This window comes from Rattus rattus, chromosome 12, assembly GCF_011064425.1.
Source record: "Rattus rattus isolate New Zealand chromosome 12, Rrattus_CSIRO_v1, whole genome shotgun sequence".
Classification (NCBI taxonomy): domain Eukaryota; kingdom Metazoa; phylum Chordata; class Mammalia; order Rodentia; family Muridae; genus Rattus; species Rattus rattus.
Window position 1 is genome coordinate 72,004,056 of NC_046165.1, and position 26,333 is coordinate 72,030,388.

Sequence of the window (26,333 nt, forward strand, 5' to 3'; positions counted from 1 at the left end):
ATAAACTGAGATTTACCTGCCTCTGCTTCTCCAAAGCCTTGGGCTACTATGCCCTACCTGTCACTTCTGTTTCTGTGATGAAGCCCTCCCCATATCCCCCAGTGAAATCAGTCAATTGCTTTTTTCTCTTATATAAAAACTTAAACACTTTTTTTTTAAATCTTTAAAGTTTGAGGAAACCCACAAACTTCAAATAAACAACACATTCTTTGTTTCAGTCAAGGTAAGCTCTGCCATGCCCCTGTTGACATCTAGTCCTAGAATTATCAACTGTTAATCTTGTCACTTTCATCATACAAGAAAATTTACAAGCTTTACGTGCTGGACCTCAGATTGCTGGACCTGAATGGTCTACCAGATGTCCCTCAGTGCCAAGAGATCTAAAAGCCTTGACCTTTATCAAAGCCTGTGATATTATCTGCTTGCCCCCAGCCCTCTTCCGTGCCTTCCCTTATAGCTCGGAATTATGCTTGCTGTGCAGGGGCAGACTTGAGGTGCCCTTGCCTCGCTGGTAGGTAGCCTCTTGTTTTGGGGCTTAACGTTTCTTGTTGTGAACTGGAGTTGTTCTAGCATGGAAACAGGAAATGGAAACAAACCAAACAAACAGAAGTGTCTGACTAGATTAACCTTGAGGGAAATATGAGGCAAAGTCCAGGGAAAGAAACCAGCAAAGGAGTCAGCTAACTGCTAGTTCCCTCTTAGGAGGCCCACATGACCAGTGGGTGAGCCCTGCTGAGCCGCTTCTCACAGGGCCAGTGTGTCTTTCCCCACCATCCTCCATGTCTTTCAAGGAAGTGTCTCTTTGAAGCAGTGAGGTCTCTCCACACTGACATTGCACTCTCTTCATTACAGACAGGCCAGGACAACCGACCCTATATCTTTAAGCAGTCATAAAATCCACCTCTGTTCTTTAAAAACATTTATTATTAAAATTTCAAACAAATACAAGCACAGGGGTACCAGAGCTGTCTTCCTGGACCAGGTAGCTTTGCCCTTGGCAGGTGTGACGGAGGACCATCCTTGTCAACTCTCAGGGGGCTCTTCAGCTGGGGATGGAGGAGGAAACTCGGATGGAGAGATCACAGGTAAAAGGTCTCCCCAGGAGCTGACGCGGGCACAGCGATATAAATCCCTGCGGCGTGAGAGAGAGAGAGGCGTTCAGTGGGCTGCGGACTCTTGCTACACTCACTCAGATGGCCGTATCTCCTCTACCTGCCGTGCCGACGGGCTGTGACCACAGCGTGCTGCATGTGCCCATCTGGACAACAGAGGTGACAATGCACATGGCGAGGCCGTTTAAGGACAGGCTGCGTGATTCGGGGCCAGCGGTTAGCTTCCTTTGGAGAACCCCTGGCAAGGATTACCATGGAGAACGTTTCCTCCTTTGGTTTCTTATTCTACAAGAAGAATATGGAGCTGTTCAGAGGGAATGAACCGTATCTCCCTTCCCTCTGCATGCCTGAAGTCCTTCCTCATACTATAAGTCACACAGAGCTCCAGGTTATTCTGTTTGCCTAGGTTAGGCCATCTCACCTGTCACAGCACTCCAGGGATACATACCCAGTGAAAGGGGATAGGCTGATAGGCCTGGGAGAAGCTACAGGCCAGGGACTTGGCGGCGTTCAGCTGAGGACAAGGAAGTTCATGGGGACACTGCAAACACATGTAAGATCCATCAGTAATGTAACAGGCTGGGGAGAAGGCTCATCTGGATCTGACCCCCTCAAATTCCAGAGGAAGGAAAGAGCACTCTTGAAAGCTGTCTAACCTCCACATGACTCACACGCACCCCCATACACCTCATGCACCAGCGAAAAGTAAAATTAAATACATTTAAAGTCAAGAGGGGTCAGGAGGGAGGGAGCAAGGGGGACAAGGGGCTGGGAAGGCAGAGGGAACCATTGGAGGGGGTGTAGAGTGCTCTTCACGGACTACAATGAAGCCTGGATCTGGGCAGCAGGACAGGGGGAAGCAGTACTTACTGGGGCAAAGACAAAGCTAGGTCGAGGGTCCAGGGCGACTTCTCTTTGTCCTGAAATCAAGAAGTGCTGCTGAACCTGTGGGATCTGTCTTCACAGTCCACCCTATGTGGCTGGCGAACTGAAGCCGCCTCACAGTAATTCCAATATTGACAAACCGTGTTCACTGAGGTAAGCTGACACACGGACCTACTCTCTCATCAGCAGCCTCCAGCCGAAACACTCTCACTCTGGCACAACTACATTTAGGATTCCATATTGGCTCACACTGATTCCCTGAGACAAGGTTCACCAACACCTTCAGTCAGTAGTCAGCAAAGTAGTTTTTAAGTCGTCCAGAGAGCAAGCAACACCTGTTTCTAAGGTGCTCCGCGCTGCGGCCTGCTGTGTGAAAGTTATCCCATTCATGAACATGTACAGCTCCTAAGGCAACAGGTTCTGGGCTGCATTTGACCCAGAAACCCTCATTTGCCAACTACTTGCTGAATCATGACTTTGTGTGTCTCATCCTTGAGTCATCAGTGTAAGTGTGTGACAGTCGCCAGCTCGCCAGGGAGTAAGAGTAACATGTCAGAAAGGTAAGGACTGAACACAAGGGACCTTACCCCGAGGATCAGGTTCCTGGCGTCCATGAGAAGTCGGTGCCCAGCTTTTGTTCCGTTCTCCACCAATACCTGTTTAAAAAGACAGAAAATAAGCAGCCACTCGGCATCCCATGAAACAGTTGTCAGTGGCTTGGACAGGGCACTGGCAGAGGGAATGTGTGAAAGGGGGCACTGGCACTGTGTGAAAGGGGGACGGATACCATAAGGAAGCGCACACATCTATAAAGGGAAAGACACTAGATGATGGCGAGAGGAAAAGGCACAGGACCACAAAGACGCTTTAAAAACATGTGGCGGAGGGATTTCAACTCACCAGAAAATGGCTTGTCTTACGCCACAAGTTCTGAAGTACCTCAGTGCGATCGGCCCTGCTGGGTAGTTCACTGAGGGCGAAGGCTGATACTACTACGTCAAACTGGACCTGAGGACCAAGACGAGGGACACTCAGACCTGATATCCCCCTATCCAAAAGTACAGCAAAGTCCTGGCCTCTAAATCCTCCTGACCCTGGTGTCTGTATTACGTAACCGTGCTGGACTTGAACTCCCAGCAATCTTCCTGACTCATCTCCCGAGTGCTGCGATTACAGCCGTGCATGTGGGTTTTAAATGTCTTCTATTGCTTCTTTTATCTTCTAACACAGAAGGATTTCGAGGCAGAAGCCATAGCTGTCTGTCTGTCACAGTGTATCTGACAACAGCCTACTTGCTACTTGCCTTGGGTGACACAGGTAGAAACTGTCTGAAAAAGACACCTGGGATACAGGGCTTCCCTGATTCTGAACCACCTATGGAAGAAAGATGGAAGCCAAGAGTGAACATGGACTTTACAGCCACAAGTTCAGACTCCATTAAGATACATGCCTGGGACGAGAGGTGCAGGGCTGGAAGGGAGCATCACTAAAAACGGGCGATCTACAGACGCCATCCAACCGCGGTGCGGTCCCACAAAGGACTCTAGCACTGGTCCACTATAGCAATGCAAGGAGACCTGATTGTCTTAATCCACGGTGTTCTCAGTGTCCCAATGAAACGCTTCCCTCTCCCCCCTTAGCTTTGGAAAGTCCTGGGTTACAGCTTGGCTCACCTTTAAGGAGCTTTTCAGCTAGACCCAACATGGCAGCTGAACGGTCCACACAGACGTATTCACGTAGGCTCTGGCCCCAAGTACTATGAGCAGCCCTGAGGTGGGCAAGGTGAAAAATACCAGTTCTTATGTCAGACTCATTCCTCCAAGAGTCTCGCTTGTCCTCAACCCTACCCTCGGGAATCATGGCGTTACAACAGATCATTGGACCATCTAACCTCTGTGGAATCATGGCTTTACTTTAAAACAGATCATCTAATAGTATGACTTTACTTCCTGAAGGGATTTACAACTTCTGAAATAGAAGGGCGATGATTCAAAAACTGATCTGTAGACGTAAAGATTCTGATGGTATATAAAAAAAGTCCATTCCTTCCCCTAAATTTATTTCTCTTTTAACTCAAGTACTGAACCTTTTTCCTGTGCTCCTTCTGACCTTAACCCAAATGCCGCCTTCTAATCTGAGGGCAGCGACAGTTTTAGGTCCAACTGTTTTGTTCTTGTAGTATCCCAGTTTCCTGACAATGAGGTGGAATATGAAATCTGACTCATAGGGCAGTAGTTCTCAGCCTTCCTGATGCTTCAGCTCTTTAATACAGTTCCTCACATTGTGGTGACACCCCGCCCCTGAACCATAACATTATTCTCGTGGCTACTTCAGAACTGTAATTTTGCTACTGTTATGAATCACAGTGGAAGTATCTGATATGCAGGGTATCTGTTATGCAACCCCCATGAAAGGGTAGTCAAACTGCCAAAGGGGGTTGCGACCCACAGGTTGAGAACTACTGCTCTAGAGTTGGACCTGACAGGGCTAAGGGTTAACAAAGTTATTTACCAGGCAACAGAACCAGTGCCAGACCCGAAGTCCATCAACGTCTGTGGCTGGAACTCTGGGATTCGAGCCTGGATCTGAAGGAGACACAGAACAGCAATTAGGGCTTTAGCGACTATCAGGGAACTGTGACAGAGGTGAGAGATGAACGTACTTGTGAGATTCGCTAAAACATACTCTCAGTTAGGAAACACCTGTGTGATTCTAACCTTTCTTGGGCTGCAGGATTTTTTTTTTCCCAAAGGATAAATAGAACCATTAATGTGTTTAAGAACTCCTACCACAGAAGACTAATTTACAGAAAACAAAACCAATGATAAAGGGGGGTCAGGTTGGACGCTGAGAGATTTTTTACCTCATGGAACGCCCTGAAAACTGCAGCAAAACCACCATCCAATCTTGCTGCCATATAGATCAGACTCAGTTCTTCATTGTAGCTGCCAAAATAATAATAATAATAATAATAATAATAATAATAATAATAATAATAATAATAATAATGTCAGAGTGTCAATCCTCCCTAGGAAATAACCCAGCCCCAGATACCCTCTAAAGTTTATGAAACAAAGTACATGTCAAGGACTCTTCCGGTCAGTACAGAACACTAACAGTTTTCTCAAACAGAGAGGTGACGGGTTCTTCAGCTCTGCTCAAAACATGTCTTCTTTGTACCCTTCCTGTAAGTCCTTACCTGAGTTCCTGCCAGTGGTAGGTAGTTTTGCGCAGGGCGTGCAGTACCGCCTCACGAAGTTTTTCCTCTGTCTGAGTTGAGTCTGGGGCGAAAAGGACTGGAGGTGAGGACCTCAGAGAACCGCTCAGATCTCATGTGGTGCACACCTCCCCGCCCCAAGAAAATGCTCAAAGTCTGAGAGAGAGGCCAAAACTTCAGGGAAGAGTGGTAAGACTGAGGGCCACCACCGTCAGAGTGTATCCAACAGTATCTGGCCTACGCAGTACCTACCTAATAGTATCCGGACTGCTAGAATACTAGTTTACCCAACTTAACCCTTCCGAGTTTTGCTTCACAGCAGGCAGAAGCCTGATAAAAATGAAAACATTCTTTATATTTATTTATTGTGTGAGTAGAAGTCTGGTTCGGTTCTCACGTCCACCCACTTGGCAGAGAAGGTCATTATCAGGCTTGGTGGTGAATACTTTTCCACTCTGTATCACCTCTCCTGCCCATGTGGTAAAAATTTAAAAGCTACGATAAGGGCGCCTTTATGGACTTTTCCGCCCCCTTACACTTAGGAGTGAGACATCTTCGATTATTACCATAGAGAGGGGCTTGAAAATCCAAGTCTCGTTCGTGACTGTGTGGAGATCTATACCACTGGGCAAAGTTCTACAAACACCTACTGTGGTGGTTTGAATGAGAATGGCCCCGATTTGGTCCCCATTGTCTCCCCATTGGCTCGTGGATTGGAATACTAGGTCACCAGGGAGTGGCACTATTTAAAAGGATTAGGAGGTGGGCTTTGAGGTTTCAAAAGGCCATGGCAAGCCCAGAGACTGTCTGTTCCTACAGATCCCGTAGAAGTCTCAGTTACTTCTCCAGCACCACGTCTGCCTGCATGCTGTCACGCCGACAATGGACTAAACCTCTGAAACTGTAAGCCAGCCCCAGTCAAACGCTTTCTTTTCTAAGAGTTGCCGTGATGGTTGTGGCTCTTCAACAACAGAACACGGGCTGGAGAGATGGCTCAGTGGTTAAGAACACTGACTCCTCTTCCAGAGGTCCTGAGTTCAAATCCCAGCAACCACATGGTGTCTCACAACCATCTATAATGGAATCCGGTGCACTCTTCTGGTGTGTCTGAAGACAGCTTCAGTGTACTCATATATAATAAGTAAATAATAAAACAAACAAACAAAAAACCAGAACACTAAGACACTACCCTGAACCAAGTACTGTGGGGAGTGCAGGGAGTACAGGGTTAGTAAAGGGCAAATTTGCAATAAGTTCATAGTCTTAAAAATTAATCTGAAATGTAATCATTTTCTGTCCCTGAAGTGTGTTTCGCACTTACTGGACAGCCATATGGCCTTTAGTCGCCTGACTCAAAATATAGTGGTAATCTATTTTACTTGCAGAGGTGGGGGAAAAAAAAATCAAGAAAATCCAAAGACCTAAACTTCTGACCTTTCCCGAATCTCTTTCCCCAACCTGTGGCTCTATCTGCCTTCTAGGAGGGCATCATTTAGTAGGGCTGTTACTACAGCATCAAATAAGAAACGGCAGCATTCATCTGAGAGATTTAAATTAGTCCTTAATCCTAACTTCTCATTGACATTTCTATCTGGTTTACTTTTAGCCTTAAGCCCCTACCTTGTTTTTTCAGAAATTTCTTCTCAAGATAGGCGGCCCGTTTTTGCAACTCCTCCGGCTCTACTGGTAAATGTCGGCTCCAGAGATAGTTGGTGAGTGCTTGCACCTGCTTCTCTACACTGCGCTTGGGTCTCTCTGCGGTCACAGATGGAAAGAGTCACCGCATCGTGCTGACCTCGTTTTGTTTTCCTGGTTTCCCCTTCCCGCAGTTTCTCACCAAGAAGCAGTAACTGCGCGGCGTCAGTCAGTGCTTGCGGCAGATGTACGTGCGGAAGATGCAGGATGCCGGGATGCTTACGATGGGGCTTCTTCCCCAGGAAATCGGACCTGTTGTCTACCTGGGACACACCGGGCACAAGGGCAGCGAATGCCTGCAGACAGCGAAAGAAACAGAAAGGTTACAGGTGCTTGCTGTCCGAGGCATCGCCGAGGTCGCTGCTCCTCCGAGAGATGTCTCTGGAAACCCAGTTCTCCGCTAGCAGAGGAAGATGCACTTACTCGGGACTGGGGTCCTCGAAGGCTGCGGCACGATCTGCAGAACAGCAGCAGAAATCTCGGTGCCCTGGCGGTGGCCATGGCTGCAGGACACACCGGAAACGGAAGTACACGTGCCTGTGACCCTCAGCCCAAGCTGCTAAGTGCATCTTCCGTGGAACTTCGACCCGGACGGTATCTACTAATGAAAAGAGGAGAGTTTTTGCTAGCAGCCAATAAGCAACCTCTATGTACCTCTCTGCGACGGAAGCTGTATGTGGGAGGGGCTTAGTCTCCAGAAGGGGCGTGACCTCAGTGCTGCGCGTAGCTTGGGGCCGGGCCAACCGGACTAGGCTGGAGCGTGTTTTGTGAGGGGTTGGGGAGGGAGCAGTCTCACTGGGGGTGGAGATGGGGTAGAGGGCTGGGGGGTGGTGGTGGTGGCAGGGTGTGGGGGTTGGGAGAGTGGGGGTAGGGCTGGGCCAGGGGTGTGTGGGCTAAGCTGGGCTGGGGGGGGGCTGGGCTGGGCTGGGGGGTTCTGGGCTGGGCAGGGGGTGGGGACCAGCGGAGCAGTGGCCGACATAGGGGCGGGTGCAAGAGTGAAGCTGAGCGTAGGGTAGGCAGGTGAAAAGCAAAGTGTTGTTGACTTTCTTTGTTTTCGCTTGGTGCTGCAGAATTCTGAGCCTTGGCTAGTTTCCCTTTATGAAGCCGGACAATACCAATAACAAAAGTCAGATTAAAGCGACCATCGGTAATGAGAGCTAGTAATTATTATAGTTTGCAGTTTAATAAATATAAAACTTTTTTTTTTTACACTTGTTAGCTGTCGTCTGCGAAATTGCTCCAGGTTTTCCGTTAAGAGCTTCCGCATAGTACACCGAATTCCCACAATCCTGTCTCCACAAACCTCTGTTGCCGACTTAATTAATTTTTCCCGTGGTTAATTTACCCAAGTTCATGAACATATTAGGTGACAGCTAGGGAATTGAAAATCCGAGTTAAACCTTTAAACAATGCACCAAATTGGGTAGTGTTGGTCCTTGAAATACAAATGGAGAATTTTATGCTAAACGTTCCGAAGGGTTAACTGATGGCATTAAAAAAAAAATGCCTTTTTGTAAATCCTCGGGTCCTGGCAGCAGTACTTTACCTTGCTGTGGTTTCGTACTTAGCCTCCTGGGGGCAGAAGTCTGCTGACAGGACAAAGAGTAATCTACAGTCTTCAGTCCAAATGGAATAATTACAGGACCACATATGGGCAACTGTATGAGCTGGATACTTAGATGACTGGTTTGCATGTGGGTAGTAGAGGTTTGATTTTATCAAACGAGTCTCTGGAGACTAGCTGGAATGTGCATGACAGCTGTGGAAAATGTGCTACCTACTGCAGTCTTTTGCAAGTCCCCCTCACCCCCCTCCCCGCCCCCTACCCCCTCACCTCTATCCTTTCCCTTGCCGCACCACAGCCTACACCAGGCTGGCCTAGAACTACAGAGACCCACCAACCTCTGCCACCCAAGTGCTGAGTTTAAAGGCCTGTGCCACCAATGCCCAGCCTACGTTTTGCAGTTTTTATACTTTTTGTTTCATGTTAAATTACTGGCTTATGCTGAAACAGTAAGATATCACTGCCACTTACAGGTCTACCCTGATGGAAGATGGATTGGGTTGGTTTTGTCGTTGTAGTCGTAGGCAGGTGTCAGAACATAGGATATGGAGAACCTTCTGGGGTCTGGCATTTGGTAGTGAGATTCTAGAGCAGTGACAGTGGATGCCTTTAAAGGATTGTCATAATGATTCAATATGATGATGTCTGGGTCAAAGTAAACCTTCAATAAACCTATGTTGCTATTTTTATATGTACTCTTGGGATTCGAAGAGACATGACTATATATTTAAATTGATATTCTTCATCCATATCATTAAAAAAAAAAAAAACAAACCAGACAAGAAAGAGCAGCAGTTTGGGGGCCAAGTGAGACTGAGCACTGGGGAGTGGGATGAGGTCAGAGACTTGCTGGTGTCTGTGAAGGACATTCCTCTTTTCCCTGTCAAACATAATAGACATGTGCCTTCCTTTTTCCTGCTAATGACCTAGTAGGTGATATCAGGTAACTCACAGAGATCTGAAAGCTTCCGCCTCCCGAGTTCCTCCAAGTGCTGGAATTACTAGCACTTTGTTTGGTTGTCAACCTAGCCTTGAAGGACTGAGCCGTGTCTCTCTCTCTAGCCCTAAAGGCAATATAATGACTGAGATTTCATATCAAGAAAATGGAGCCTGCTGGGGACAGCTTGGCTACCTAGGTGCTATATAGATTATGTGCTTACTGCTTATGCTAGGGTGGTTTTTTGTTTGTTTGTTTGTTTTGTTTTTGACTTGACAGAGCTTGACACAAGCTAGGATCATTTTAGAAGAGGGAACCTTTGGCTGAAAAAAATGTCCCTATAGAGTGCCAAGGCTGGGGGAGTATTTCTTAACTAATGGTTGATGACACCACTGTGGTTGGTGTCACCCTTAAGCACTCTATGCTTAAGTCGTCTATGGCTTCTGTTTCACTTCCCACATTCGGGTTCCTGCCTTGACTGCCCTCTGGGATGGGCTGCCATCTTCGAGGTAAAATAAACCCTCTCCTCCCCAAGTTTCATTGGTTACGGCTTTCATCACAGCAGTGGAAAGCCGGGCTAAGACAGTGCTGTTCTGCAGAACTCTGACAGGGCTCTACCAAGGTTGGGGAAAAGCTCTTCCTGTAGCTACAGGTTTGAACGGGAGATGTTTTGCTTAAAGCAAAAGACTGGTATTCAGTTCTGAGCACTCACGTAAGACAGCTTACAACGGCTTGTAACTCCATGCCCAGGGGTCCAATGTCTCTCACCTCTCCGGGCATCTGAACTCATATGGGCACATTGCCTCCTCTCATATAATTAAAATAAAACAAATCTTAAAAAAAAAAAAGAAAAGGAAATTTGGTTTTAGCCCTCGAAAGTTGTTGGGAAATAATTACTGTGTTGTTAAGACCAGCATACAGAAAAGAGTATGGGAAACTGCTCAGCCTGACTGGTGAGGCAAGGCAGGCTAAACACGAGTGTGCAGGAGCGTTGCCCTGCACTGTGAGCAGGGGTGAGCTTCTCATGAGCCAAAGGGGTGCCCATGCTCCTTTGATCCACTGGTTCCAATTCTGTCCCGTCTACATCCTTCCCTGGGGTAGACTGGCAGGTAGGAGTTGCATTCCATTGCTCCTTGGTACCACAAAGGACCTCTGCTCTCTCTGAGAGCCTGAAGCAGAGATGGCCGCTCCACTAAGAAAGACTGGCAGGCGTCTGGAGCCCAAAGCCTGAGACAGAAGCTCGTCCACGGCCTTCCTATCTGACGAGGCCCTGATGGGGCAGGAGTGCCTTTCAGAAGGACTGTGGACATGACTGATAGTTTGAGAATTACAAATCCAACAGAATGATTTTTATAAAGGGATTTTAAAAAGTTTTGGAGAAGGAAGGGCAGTTCTGCCACACCAAAGGAGGACATAGAGTTTGTTTTTATATTTAAATGTCCTCTGAAAATTGAAAAACTGAAGAATGTTACAGTTGTCCTATTGTCACAAGGCTTCCAGGTGAAGAGGAGTATGTTTAAAAAGAAGTGCTTGCTGCTCAGATGGTGGTGGTGTACGCTGTTAAAACCAGCACTCGGGAGGCAGAGGCAGGCAGATTTCTGAGTTCAAGGCCAGCCTGGTCTACAGAGTAAGTCCCAGGACAGCCAGGGCTACACAGAGAAACCTTGTCTCAAAATAAAATGAAATATACAATAAAATAAAATAGTGCTTGCTTAGAGAGAAGAGCCACATGGACATCAAACAGGGATCTTGGAGGTGGGAGAGCTCACAATAGCACTGCCATCACTCTGCCATGTGACAAGAGGCTGGAAGACCGAGGAAGACATCTGCTTTAAGGACCGAGACAGCCTTTTTCCATGAACCATCCTCATTTCTTCTAGAAAAGAAGTGCATAGCTGCGATACTTATGGACCAGCATGGATACTTACAGGTCACATGAGTTTTTGCATTAATTTTTGAAATGGGGAAAATAATAACCCCTTCTTGACCTTTTGTCGGATCAGGTTGGGACCTTTCTTAATTATAAAAGAAACTCTGAATCCTAGAAAAAGGAGGCCAGGCAGGGATGAGTGGGCCATCTCAAAGAGCCAAATAGCGCTAACAGACTGACCAGGGAGAGTGATTGGCGCTGGTGTACAAGACCCGAAAAGTGATAAGGATTAGATGATGTCATGATTGAATCCTGATGGCTTGCTTTATTTTATTTTATTTTATTTTATTTTATTTTGAGACAGGGTTTCTCTGTGTAGCCCTGGTTGTCCTTGAGCTCACTCTGTAAAACAGGCTGGCCTTGAATTTAGAGATCCATCTTCCTCTGCCTCAGGAGTCTGCTAGCAAGATGGCTACCACCAGATATGGTCCCTCAGCTTTGGAGCCCCTCCAAACTGTGAGTTAAATTAAATCTACCTAGTCTGTGGTATTGTGTTATTAGCAACAGAAAACAAACAGTAAATGAGGCATTTTCCCCTATGACCTATGAGGAAAGCCAGGATTAGGGAGCAGAGACAGTTCTATAGAGAACCTCAGTGCCAGGGTTACTTATTTCCCTCACCTGACAGGCATGTGTGTCTGACTCACCCCTGGATTGCTAGGTTTCAGCAGTGCTATCTCCCACACACCACGGGAGAACTCACACAACCACTGGATTCAGTTTCATCTCCCTGAAAGATAACAAATCAGTAGGCAGCCTCACCCTGGGCTGCTCCTCATCTCGTCACTGCTGGGAACTATTACATACATCTCAGGAGGACGCAGGCGTAATGCCTCTCCACATACAGAATCCCTGGCTCTTCACGTGTGCGATCCTCAACCTTGAGAGGGTAAAGAAGGGGGCAGGACATTAATACTGAGTGTGAGGAATTCTCACTGGAGGCATCTGTGGGGTCCCATGGAGCTGTGGTCCTGAGGAGAACAGTGGGCAGGAAGAAGGCAGGGCTGGATAAGGGGCTGAGAGAGCAGTTAGAAAATAGAGTTAGGCCATCTCTCTCTCCCTCCCCATTCCTTTTCTCTTTCCCTTTGTCTCTTGTTTTTTCTCCTTTCCCTCTCCTCGACTTCCATTTTTTATCCCTCCCTGTCCTTTGCTTGAGAAGTACTCTACCACAGAATCACAACTCTGCAATTTTTATTTTTTATCTTTTTTGATTTTGAGACAGAATCTTGCTAAGTTTGTGAAAGGCAGGCCTTGAACCTGTGCTCCCCTTGCCTTGGGCTCCAGAGTAGCTGGGATTGCAGGCTGTGTCACAGCAGGCTGAGCAGAATGAAGTACGTTTTGAATGCACATGCCAGCACACTTTATTTCGTGGGAGATCTGAGAGGCTCACCATTGTCTGCCCATGGGTAAGCCATTGAAACATCCCGAGGCTCTGTTACCTCCTTATATGATGGGATTGGGAAATACTTCCCTTAATTTACAAGGATGTGGGGGAGATCCGATTTAAAAGTATAAGTGGCCAGTCAAATCATCTATCCTGAATGATGCTTGACTCAGGAAACCAGGACATTGAAAGCAAGCGAGCACAGAGGTACGAAGTTCAACACGAGGCTCGTTTTATCGTAACAGGTCCTTCCATAACAGAGCTAAGCATTCCCATTCCAGCAAGGAACCCCAATAATCAGGCAAGCACATTCAGGCTTACACAATGCACAGCAAGGCTACTTACTCTTCTTCAGAAAGACTTCTTAGCACGGCAACATCCCTGGACCTAACGGTTCTCTACAAGTCCAGGAGGGCCGCAGCCATTTCTGTGTTCCATCCTGGATTTGTTGGCATTCCGAATTTCCTGCCTGGGAAACACCATTATCTCCCCCACAGAACCCGATTCAAACCCCACCCTAAAAGAAAAAACTTTCTAATCCCCCAAGCAAATTTCAAATGCACATTTGGTATTTGTTGAGTGATTCAGGTGAGCATCAAGTATCCTTTGGGATGGGGGAGTCTCTTGTCTTCTCTTTACAAGGATGTGGCCCTTTTCTTAGGGGGCAGCCCCATCCACTCTAGTTTTCTGAACAGATCTGGAAGCAAGAGCCATGATTAGGAGAGGCCGCAGAGATGGCTCAGCCGTTAAGAGAGTTAAGAGTACTTGCTCTTTTACAGGACTGCAATTCAGTTCCCAGGGCCCACAATGGGCAACTTGAAATAACCCTAACTGTGGCTCCAAGGGATCCCATGCCCTCTTCTGGCCTCTGTGAGCACCTACAGTTACATGCACACACCCTCTCTCTTGAAGAGACGCTTTTCTTTCTCTCTTTTCTTTCTTTCTTTCTTTCTTTCTTTCTTTCTTTCTTTCTTTCTTTCTTTCTTTCTTTCTTCCTTCCTTCCTTCCTCCTCTCTCTCTCTCTCTCTCTCTCTCTCTCTCTCTCTCTTCTTTCTTTCTTTCTTTCTTTCTTTCTTTCTTTTAAAGAAATGTGTCTAAGAATATTCTGGGCCAGGATTGCAGACATAGCTCAGTTATGAACACTGGGCTGCTCCTTCAGGAGACCGGACTTCAATTCCCAGCATCCACATGAAAGCTCACACCCGTCTGTAACGCCCCAGTTCCCTCGGATCTGACACTTTCATGCACACAAGCAGGAAGAACACTGACATAAAGTAAAAGTAAATAAATCATAAAGAAAACGTGTGAACTGCTTTTTACAAAACTATTCCATGCTGTGGAATAGAGGCACAGAAGCAAAGAGGGTGCACAGAAGAAGCGATGGAAAAGTGGGGACTAAGCCATTTTCTGAGATGGAGAAGAGAGAGTTGGAAAGGGGTTGGGGAGGGAGGAGTTCTAGCAGAGCCATTTTGTATAAGGTATTTTTCTTTCCTTTAAAACATCTTATCTTTTTTTTTTTGGAGCTGAGGACCAAACTCAGGGCCTTGCGCTTGCTAGGCAAGCGCTCTACCCCTGAACTAAATCCCCAACCCCCTAAAACATCTTTTAAACATCCATTCATTGTGTATCTGTGTGTGTGTGTGTGTGTGTGTGTGTGTGTGTGTGTGTGTGTGTGAGAGAGAGAGAGAGAGAGAGAGAGAGAGAGAGAGAGAGAGAGCACTCTATACACAAGCACATGTGTGGATGTCAGAACACATATGGGAGTTGATTCTTTTCTTCCCCTATGTATATCCTGGAGACCAAACTCAGGTCATTGGTCTAGATAGCAAGCCCCTTTACCTACTGAGGCATCGCACTGGCAGGAGACACTGTATCTCTGAGACAGGGACTAATCCTTACTTCACAACTTTCACAGAAAATACAGTTTGCACAGCAACCTTCCTCTTTCTTCTGCTGCTGGATCATGTGTTTCTTCAGCCCTAACCTTGTGCAGACATGGTCACTGAGAGGGTTTTGCAGTGAGAGAGTATCTTGGATACCACAAAAATCACAGTCCATGGCAGACTTCACGCAAGAGGTTTATTGGGGGCAGGCACAATATGGCCGCCGCTGAGCAGTGATGGAGACAGCGGCAGACCAGGTCATTTATGGGCAGGGGTCAGGGTGGGGGTTGGAGGTGGGGGAACATGGCTTAGGGACAATATAATGATGGTGACAGTAGAAACTTGTTGCATTGGTCATTAGTGATGGTGGGTTGTAGGCATTGAGTCATTAAAGGGAGAGTGGGGGGATGGGGAGCAACTCTTTCTGGAGTGTGGGAGGTTCTTAGTTGACTAACTGTCATGCCTACTGGCATGCAGGATCTGGGACAGTTTCAACCAGTGCTGTCATCAGGAGTAGGAGAAGGGTCTCCAGGGTCTGCAAGCCCACCCGAACACCTTCAAGTACAAGAGAGAAAAGGACATGCACACCACACCTACCAGATCTTCGAATCCTTCCACGAACAATGGTTACTCTAAAGAACTCGGGGTAACCAATGCATGGTTTTCTTAGCAGGGTTCTAGTCCTGTCACCGTAGGTGTGGATGTTGTCCTGGAGAAGTTGGCACATTCTCAGCGCCTGTGTCATGGGATCTCCTTGACAGCTGTCTGAGAGCCCTCAGTATTGACTCGCATAGCATCTGCAGGAGCTTGTACTCCTACCAGCAGTATACAGAGGATCCCTCTGGTACACGCTCACCAGCATTTGCTGTAATCTGTTTCCTTGCTCTCTGAGTGGGAATAACCCATGAGAAACTTGTGCTCATCATCGATACTGCGGGGTCAAGTACAGGGCTGTCTGTCCTTCCGCAGTCCCTAGGCCTCAGGCTCAATCTGCCTACCGCTCCAGGAAATTTATCCTGTTCTCCAGAAGACAGGCAGATCTGAAAGACTCCTCCTTTGTTTCGTGATCGTCAGCCACCTCAGTGGAGCGGACCTAAGAAAGGAGAGGAGAGGAGAAGAGGAAGGGAGTGGTGCAGAGAACCGTGCTGTGTGGAAGAGCTGAGGCTCTGAGGTATGGCTGGGGGTGGGGTGAGGGCAAGGTCAGATCTGTGCTGCTCACCATGATAATATCACATTTCGTTTCACAAGCTTTTCAGGTTTGGGATTACTGTTACCACAGACCCTCTTCGCAGGCTCGAGGGAGAGTATAAAACAGTTGGGTTTTTATTTCCATTTTATACATACATAGTGCATGCATATAGTAAGGAAGTATAAACAGTAAAAAGATACATGGCATTTTATATGTTTTTAATACTACACGTATACTGTAAATTAATTGTGTACAATGAAACGAATGTTTTTCACACCCAGACACAAACACACAGACATCCAGACACACAGATACTTAGACACACATGCATTTTTTTGTTATCCGTGGCTTAAAATTTTCTTTCCAAGGCAGTTCATACGCACTACAATTTCTCTTTCCTAAAATGGGGCATCAGATCTCAAATTCCTTGCATTTTCTATCTTAGAGATGGCCATAAAGAAAATTTCTGGCCCAGTGTGGGGGTGCACACCTTTGGTCCCAGGTCTCAGGAGACAGTGGCAGTTGGATCTCTTGAGTTTGAGGCCAGCCTGGTCTACAGAGTAAGTTCCAGGACAGCCAGGACTACACAGAGAGACCTTGTCTCAAATAAATAGGTAGATAGATAACCCATTTTCTGAATGACCTTGTATAATACGATATGTTAGGACCATTTACTTCAGGAGAGATATGGCTGCTGCTGCACTGATAGGAGGAAGGGATGTAGAGAATAGCTGGGAATGTGGACAGACAGGTCCCTGTGGATTTCTCCCCGCAGGCTTTTATCATCAGATCATGACCTTTTTGCCTAATCATATACATTGTTACATGAGCTTCAGTCACGGCCATGGAATGACATCCCTGTGAGAAAGCCAGCAGGACTGCCTCACCCCAAGCACCTCCCCGTCTTTGCAGTATTTATAACAAACCAGTGGATGTGCTTCCCTGAGTTCTGTGAGCCACTTAGTAAATTCATTGCTCGAGGAAGGCTTTCTGTCACTTCCAGTTATTTGACAGAAGCATAGCCAAAGTGACCGGGGAATCACAACCACACCAGAAAGTCAGTTGAGGTAATTTTGGGGACTGAGCTCTCACACTGTGGGATTTGATGCTGTCTTTGGGAGGATGATAGTGAGGCCGGTCAGTGGCTGCTCCTAGTGGATCTGATGGATCTGATGGATTGTTTGCTCGTGGAGAGGAAGCCCCACATATGTTGCTGTGGCAGAATTGACATGTTGCAAGTGTCTGATAGAAGAAAGCAACTTTATTCACAGACCACATCCTCCGGTCTTTGTTTTTTAGGATCCAGTGTTTTCTAAAGGCAGTATGTTTGCTGCCCTTCACAGGCTTAAGTATATGCATGGTGTATGTTTGCTGCCCTTCACATGTGTCTATAAACATGCTTAAGTATATGCATGGTCTTTGTTAGGACCAGTGGTGTGTGTGTGTGTGTGTGTGTGTGTGTGTGTGTGTGTGCGTGTGTGTCTGTATGTGTGTGTCTGTGTGTCTGTGTGTCTGTGTGTGTGTACATGCCAGCACAGTGCCTTCCCATGTGTGAGTGGTGGAAGCTGGAGGTTGGCGACACCCATATGGGCTTGTGTCATTGGCCATAAGGAATTCTGGATGTTACTATTTTCAGAGGACAGTACCTCCTTCTTATCTCTTATCCACAGTTACATCTTTTTGTGGTTTCAGTTATGCATAGGAAACACGTTCTGAAAAATATCAAATAGATGAATAAATAATTGGTCAGCTTTAAACTTCACACTGCTTTGGGCCATGTGCTGAAGTCATGCATGTGTTACCCAGTCTTCCCCAGTTCCACTGGGTCATGAGTCACCCCCCTCCAGGGTGTCACACTGTCTGTACCCCTTGCCCTCCAGTTCCTTAATTCAGACTGTCAGCCTTACCAGGTCGGCTGCCAAGGCTTCACTGTGTTAGGATCCGAATAACTTTCGTGTCAGTTAATGGTGCTCCCACTCATGAGTGGGCCATGAGACTTTATCTGTGACCGTCCAGAGATAAAGGCATTTGGTGGAAGGAGAGAACCAGTTCTCACAGATTGTCTTCTGCCCTCCACAAGTGTGCTGTGATATGTGCACATGGAGGTCCTACACATAGACAGGCAGAAAAAAAAGTATTTAAAAAAATCAAAAAAGTCACATTCCTAGTGACACATCACTGTCTGGTGATATGGACAGAAGCCACAATGTGCCTCCTTTTAAGCAGGAAGATACGAAATTTTGACTTAAGAAAATCTTCATTGTGTGGCAAGGTTTCTATGGGTTATGTCACGAATAGATCAATTTGTAAACTTGTTAAGGAGAAAAAAGAGGGCTGGATATAGCTCTGTTGGAGGGAGCTTGCCTAGGATGACAAGACTCTGGGTTCAGGTCCTAGCAGCATACACATACATACATACATACATACATACATACATACATACATACATACACACATACACACATACATACATACACATAAATACATACATACACACATACATACACACACATACATACATACAGAGAGAGAAAGAAAGAGAGGAGAGAGAGACTCATGCTAACCTCACCGTGTAATGTGTAATAGTTACACACTGCCAAATTCTGAAATTGATGCCAGCATGACTAGGTTTGGTGAGGGCCCTCGGACACGGCAGACAGCTAGCTACTTGCTTTACCTGCACTTGGTAGAAAGGGCTAGCAGGCTCCGCTTTCATGACTAATTTACTTCCCAAAGTCCCGAGTTTCTGATACCATTACACTGGAGGTTACAATGTTTTTGCAAGAGGGGATCGGAGTTTGTCCTGAGCTTTCTATTGGTCTAGAGAGGATTGAGAACAGAGAGTAAAACTTCCCTGCCCCAGAGATTCCCGAGAGACCGCACGCTTTTGTCCCTCCAGTGTTGACTGGGAGACATCTTAAGATGGCATGAATTGACCCCTGATCTTCGGAGCAGTCGTGGGCACTCATCATGGACGATGTTCTATCCATGTCCTAGAGGAAGAACTGAGTAGTGGACAAGCACTGGGAGTCTCCCACGGCTCTCCTGGAGAACAGATTCTGACCTGGAGACCAAACAGTCTCGGCGGTGGAAAGATGTCTGAAGATGGTTATTGTTAGGAAGCCCGCAAGATGCCTAAGTGTCAAACCTGATGACCCGATACGCAGTCCTGCACAGAAACAGACAACAGAGAAATGGCTGGAAGGATCTATCAATATTTATTAATCACCTAAAGTGATCAGTACTGTCATCTGAGAACACTGTCTAGAAAAGGAAGAAATGTGAAAAGAAGAGAGAACCAGGCTTGGGTTGAGTGAGACCCCGCCCCAGCACATCACAGTCACCCCTACAGTCACCCCACCCCCAACGCTGCACCACCGTAACCTCCCACCATCCTGACTACCACTTTTATCACCTTCACTTCCACCAACATCACCCCTACAACCACCTTCACCCTCCCTCTCACCCCCTCCATCACCTCAGTCCATCACCCCTACAGCCTCCACCACCATCATCACCTCTACCATCATCATCTCCACTGTCATTACAATCTCTGCACCATCACCCACCCCACTATTTCCATGACCACCTCCACCTCCACCTCCTCCTCCACCTTCCCCACCTCCACCTCCACCTTCTCCACCTCCACCTCCACCTCCACCTCCTCCATCTCCACCTCCATCTCCACCCTCCACCTTCTCCACCTCCTCCTCCACCTTCTCCCCCCTCCACCTTCCCACCTCCACCTTCTCCACCTCCACCTCCACCTTCTCCCCCTCCACCTCCACCTCCTCCATCTCCACCTCCATCTCCACCTCCACCTCCTCCACCTCCTCCTTCTCCACCTCCCTCCACCTCCCCTCCACCTCCACATCCCACCTCCCACCTCCCCTCCACCTCCTCCACCTCCACCTCCACCTTCTCCACCTCCACCTCCACCTCCTCCTCCACCTCCTCCTACACCTCCTCCTCCTCCTCCTCCACCTCCTCCTCCTCCTCCACCACCACCTCCTCCACCTCCACCTCCACCTTCCTCCACCTCCACCTCCACCTCCTCCACCTTCTCCACCTCCACCTTCTCCACCTCCACCTCCTCCACCTCCACCTTCTCCACCTCCACCTTCTCCACCTCACCAGCATCTCCCATCCCCATGCTCTCCAGAGTTCTGAAGTTAAAAGCCTGTGAAATCCCTGCTCCATATTCCAGATAAGACACTGAAATTAGACCCTTGAGGGAGGGGCCGTGTCATCTTCCTGCAAAACTAATCTATGTACATTTTTACTTTCTCTCTCTTCTTTAACATAAACTGAGCGTGTGTGTGTGTGTGTGTGTGTGTGTGTGTGTGTGTGTGTGTGTGTGAGTGTGTGTGCGTGTGTGAGTGAGGCGGGGAGAAGGAGAGGGTGTGCCTGTGACAAACCGTGAGAGTCGGTTCTTTCCCTCCACCAAGTGAGTTCCAGGGACTGAACGCACACTGTCAGACGTGGCAGTCAGCTTCTCCATCTTGCTGGCCCTTGTTCTCTAGACGATGAAAACATTTTTTCTTGCTTATTTTATTTTATTTTGTGTATGATTGTTTTGTCTGCAGAGATGCTTGTACACCATGGAGGTCAGCAGGATGTACGGAATCCCCTGGAACTGGAGTTGCAGACGGTTCTGAGTCACCATGTAGGTGCTGAGTACCAAACCTGGGTCCTCTGTAAGAGAACAATGATCTCAACCACTGAGCCATCTTTCTGTCTCCTCTTTCTCTGTCCTTGTGACCTGAAAATGTCTTCCTATTCGTATCGATATAGACATAAATATTGACCGAGATAGGCCTGAATACAGACCCAGCTTTGGTACCTTATTCTGCGGAATGACTTGATTCCTTCAGTGACCAAGCGATGTGGGAAGCCTTTTATACAACACAGGGGTATAGAGATGGACGAGGTGCAGCCACCTTGGGTTACTTATGAGCTAAATAGATGGAAAGAAATATACCAGTGTTTATTTCACTTATTCTTTTGAGAAGGAATCTCAGTTTATAACCTTTGCTGGCACTGAACTCATGGCAATCCTCCTGCCTTCGCTTCCCAGTTCAGAAGTAAACCATCAAGCCTGTCTATGAAAATGTTTATAATATCAGGGGGAAATTATATATTGTGGCCACAGTGCTATTTTCAAGAAACTTTTTCAAAACGATTTCTGGATAAGTCTTTCCAAGACATTATTCAGTTTGAAAATATGAATTCTTGATTTGCCTTAAAACAGTTAAAAATGTGACCACATTAGGGCACCATTATCCCAATGTGATTTTTTTTCAGTAGCAGTTTTGTCTTTTAAAGCCACTTCTTAGCCAGTAGCGCTCTGTAATGCCACTCACCCTTGTGCTGGCCACTGGCAATGTCCTGAGAAATGACTTAGACCGCTTGCCTGACCCTATACTATACCATTATTAAAACTGTGTTCAAAAAGCTCAGGGAATAACTCCAAGAAGACTTTTCTGTTTGTTTATTGTTGAGGTCCCTCTGTATGGTTAACTGCCTGGTTATAGTAAATCCAAATGATCTTGTTGACAGAGAATGTGTTTGCTAAAGACCCCTTTATTTGAAACAGGAATGTAATGAAACATGTTGAGGAGCCTACATGAGCCTACCATAGAGTGATTTGCTTTTAGAGTCAGATGCTGCTTGCTCTGTTACTTTATCCCCTTCACACCATATGAGTATCGCCGGGGCAAGTGCACTGTTGACGAACGGCGTTCTGTCACTGTCTGTAATTTGGATGTTGTCAGATAAGAGTTCCGGGAAAGGTCTCCTGCACTGAGATAAAGAGAACTGTCGAGGACATTGGTCACACACAGGGTTTCTCAATGCTGCCTGGCGTTTCCTAAGGTGTGGGTATCCTTGTATGCCTGCACTTGAGCTGCCGACGTGGGGACACCGTCCACTCGTAACACCCTGCACACAGCTTTCCCTGACTAAGTGGCTGTGACTCGAAAGGCCATCTTGGGCTTGGAAAACCGCATGAGGAAGTCTTACAGCAACACATACAGTTTAATTCCAATGAACGAAGGAGACTGAGATTAGTTCTAGAGCCATTTGGTGGACAAGGCATAGAAAACTCAGAATAGGACTGAACTGGAAGCATCTTCCCTGCCGACTTTCACAGTGCCGGAGGGTGAAAGGCAGGCCAGTCAGAGAAGGAAGAGTCACTGATGGGCTTAGGTATGAACTGTAGGGGCCACAACACCAACCTGTCAGGCAAGATGTCTCCACGGTCCAGTAGCAGCATGTTCGTTATACTGAGGCAGATACTGCTTTTTGGTTGGATCTGTCGCTGCCCCATAGGAAGGAATTCGTGCCTGCTCCGTAGACATGATCCAAAGCCTGTATCTGGGGAGGTCATAGGCCTGCAGGGGAGGGAGTACAGAACGGTGTTTTACTAAATGGACATGCTGTCAGACTGTCTCCTAAGTATTTGTGCTCATGTCCACAGATGAGCGCTCCTTTCAACCTTTGTCAGAAAGGTTTCTCTCTACAGTGGGCAGCAGGCGGTAGAGAGATTCACAACTGGACAAAATGCTGACAGCGAGTCAGTATAAGGTGCCCAGCCCAAACGGGACATCTATAGTACCCCCTCAAGACTCAGGGAGCACTGGGCAAGGGGCAGGGCTGGAAGGAGGATAAGCCAGAGTACGATGGGGAGTGGCATGAAATGCAGTCTGTTGGACGTGGCTGTTGTATGTGTGGGCTCAGGGTACTGTGGTTACCTACATAACATTGAGCCATCATCTTCCAGCATGAAAAGGAGAATGACTCAGGGGGCCCCACCTCTGGCTAAGGTGCTATTGGCAGTTAATGGCTGCTGTGGGAGTGGGAGCCATTGTTCTTCAGTGGTGTACCCACTGGTAAGTCACCCCTGCTCATGCAAGCAGACCTCGTTAAACTTAATGAGTCATTAAAAAAAAAAACAGGGAGTAGAAGAGGACTTGGGAAGAAAAAGGGGAATTAGAGGGGGAGAGAGGGAGGGGAGGAGGTGATGGAAGGGGGGGGGAATGGAGGATTAATATGATCAGACATTATGCCGTGATCGCAATTGTCAATGAGTAAATAAAAATGTTAAAAGGAAACCAATAAGCACCCAACAACTACAATGTAAGTTGCAGAAAATTGTATCCCTTTCAAGGATATTACAAACCCTTTTACAGAGTGGGAGATACAACGCTAAGGCCATGACAGTGTTTCCGCTCCTTCCTTTTGACAAAGACCTGCTTGTGCTGACTTGAGGTGGGTTAGTCACAGTGGACTGCAATTGTCTCGCAGCTCCCTGAGATCTCTTTCCGAACAGTTGAAGTGAGACGCAGAGCACACTGTGTAAGGCGGGCTGAGCTTCAGAAAGGATGAGGTGCGTTCTTCAGAAAGGACGAAGGGCTCTCCTGAGAGAGGAGAGAGGACAGCGGCTGGAGAGACTGTGCCAGAAGGCATAACAGGCCGGCTTTACATGGTTTTCTAAGACATCAGCTTTTTCCTGAGGTATTTTTTTTTTATATTCTTGGCAGACTGGATTGTGTCTATAAGATGCAATCCTGTAATCGCTTTGTGAATCAGAAAGTCCCAGTTCAGTATTCTTAGAAGGTTTAGGGCTCTGAAGCTGGTTTAGATAGTTATCCCTGAATGACCTTCTAGGCAGTTAAAGATGTCCTCCCTCTAGAGATTTGCATCTGGTTCCATTCTTCTGGCCAGCAATTAAAAGTCCTGTTGCTCCAGTCCCTGGTTTCAGAAGATTGACCTGACTATGGGTGTGGGGAGTCCAGCCTCTGTGTCCTCGAAATGAGCTAGCAACTGGCTGCTTGCCAATCGTCTTCTAGGTCCAGACTTCCTGGTTAAATCTGAATGGGAAAGAGCGCTCCTCTAGCATCCCACTTTCCCTAAGTGACCAGAGTAGAGAGACCGGAGTCTTTGATTCTTCGCTTCAGTCAGTGGAATGGGTGAAGGGAAGACAGGGGCATTTCTGCAGTGACAAGAGAGCAGAACTTGCCTGGGTTCACCTCTCTTTTGAGCAGAGGTGAGTAAGAGCAACCCTGAGAGAGGAGAGAGGACAACAGACAATGGAAATCTTTGGCCCTGGGCTTCATTTTCTCGGTTATCTTTAGCTCTTCATTCTTTTATAAAAACACATTGCTACATAGAATTGTTCAAGTTGAAGTTTGAAATAAAGCTATAGAGAGAAGAATGAACTCTGTCCCTCTGGTCTGAGAAGGGAGTGAATGATGTAAGGGAACACATTACTTGCTTAGACAGAAATGAACATAACTAACTGTTTTTCTTGATAATATTTAAAGAACAAACACAGTGGGCATGCCCTATCCACACGGCTCAGATCCTAAGACCGTGAGCAGATGCCTGACTGTCGATAGGACTGGGCGCCATCTGTGCAGGACTGTTTTTTTTTTCCTAAACACAATACTTATGATGGTTTAACTTATAAATTAGGCATAATGAGAGATTAAGTGGAACCATCAATACGATCGAACAACTACTATAACAAATGTCCGAACGGGGTATTTGTCTCTCACTGCATCCTGGGCTGCCTCTGCCCTCTTAATGGAGTCAATCTTGGGGAACTGAAACTGGATGGGTAGCTGCATACACGTGTGTATGTGGACGAAGAGACTACTGAACATGGCTGTGTACAGGTGAAGAGACCACTGCACACCTGTGTGTGTATAGGGATGATGAGATTACTGTATACACATGTGTGTCTATACAGATGAAGAGCCTACCATGCACCTGTGTGTGTATATATGAAAAGACCTCTGCACACTCGTGTGTATAAGGATGAAGACACCATTGCAAGACTTGTGTATACAGGAATGAAAAGACTACTGCATACGTGTGTGTGTCTGTGCATGTGTGTGTGTGTGTGTGTGTGTGTGTGTGTGTGTATAGTGATGAAGAGACTACAGTACACACATGTATACAGGAGAATAGTTTTTCTACATGCACGGAGTCAGGCATTTCTTCTAAATTGAAGTATAATTGTTGAAATAAATCAGACTTACAAAAACCTTTCAGGATTGTCCTTTGCCCCCTCCATAGTCATCGCTACACACACATGCACACATGTGCACACACACCCACATTTAACCAGTGACTCAAAGAACTAGAAAGATTCTGAGACAGAAGGAATCTATGAGGTCTTTTATTACTGATCCTTCATTTCACAACTGTGAAAGACCAGAATCTGTGGTGATTCCAGGCTGACACAGAATGAGACTCGTGACTCCCCGATCTGAGGGCCACACAGCATTCTGACACTTCAGTCATGAGGTAGAGGTCTCCAGAAGAGTGTGCAGTCTCAGAATAGGAAAGGGCTAAAGCTGGGCGCCTGCAGGAAGCTAAGAAAGGTTGGTTCCCATGAGCAAGCCCAGAGGAGCGAGGTCTGTAAGAGCTCCTTGAGACCAGCAGAGGGCAGGAGTGCGCTACGTAGTCCTGTGTTAGCGCCGGGCTTGGCAAAGAGATAACCTCATTTTCTCCTGTAACAGAAAACACAGATGTGGATGTTCTTCCCAGTGGAAGAACATTCTCAACTAGAGTCTCCTTTACTAGACTAAGAATTTTGTAACTCTCAATAGTAGGTGGGGTGGGGGTGGGGTTGTGCTGCTTGCGTCAGCAATGAGATCTCATCCAGGTGGGGTTCAGCAGCCTTCCTATTTGATGACACAGCCCTGGGATATGGCTACTTGGGACAAAATAGAGTGGAAAGCTGTTAGGATGAGTCCTAGGGACAATCATTTAGAGGCTGCATGTTGGTCTGTGGGACACCCCTACTTCTTGCCTCCTTCCCTAACCTACAAGGCTTTTAATCTCAGTCTTACCCATAAGAACACCCTCTTCAGTTTCATGCTTTTTTGGGGGACTCCAGGGGACGGCAGCTCTGGTCCTGTTCTGTGTATGGCACTTATCCAGTGCCAGGCTGTAGGTGCCACCAACTCTCCAACTTCTCCCTGATTTGCCTTCAGCCAGCTCACTCTCTTTGAACCAGTACCAGTCGTGGCACTGCCATATCCAACTGTCTACTAGGAATCTTCGCTTGGCTGCCCTCAAACAATCCCAAGTAGGAATGACTATGTCCTTTCCCAGTTCTTCCCTGAAACTGAGCTATACCAGCATATCCCACCTGCAATGAAACATCTTTTCCACTCCCAGGGTAACATGTTCAATATTATTCTTCATTTCTCCCTCTTTCATTTTATTCTTCTGTCTGCCTTCTAACCTGTCAGTAGAGGCAATTGTTCTCTTCAGAACACACCTTCCGCAGCCTCCGCCTCCGCCTCCGCACCTGCCTCTGCCTCTGCCTCCGCCTCCGCACCTGCCTCTGCCTCCGCCTCCCCCTCCGCACCTGCCTCCGCCTCCACGTGCTCTGCCTCCGCCTTCGCCTCCGCACCTGCCTCCGCCTCCCGCACCTGCTGCTCCGCCTCCGCCTTCACCTCCGCACCTGCCTCCGCCTCTGCCTCTGCACCTGCCTCTGCCTCCGCCTCTGCCTCTGCCTCTG

At 47.2% G+C, this 26,333-nt stretch overlaps 1 protein-coding gene across 1 annotated transcript; it reads right to left on the bottom strand.

Annotated features, from left to right (window-relative positions):
- Window positions 1-904: 904 nt before the first annotated feature.
- Window positions 905-7,457, bottom strand: Mettl17 (methyltransferase like 17). Its single transcript, XM_032918031.1, is given in 15 exon segments — window positions 905-1,132; window positions 1,213-1,397; window positions 1,561-1,653; window positions 1,983-2,014; window positions 2,017-2,032; window positions 2,585-2,653; window positions 2,898-3,005; window positions 3,301-3,371; window positions 3,671-3,765; window positions 4,509-4,582; window positions 4,861-4,942; window positions 5,197-5,278; window positions 6,835-6,969; window positions 7,052-7,205; window positions 7,333-7,457. Coding segments are annotated over 15 exon segments (1,383 nt in total). The 5' UTR covers window positions 7,411-7,457; the 3' UTR covers window positions 905-1,023.
- Window positions 7,458-26,333: the final 18,876 nt, after the last annotated feature.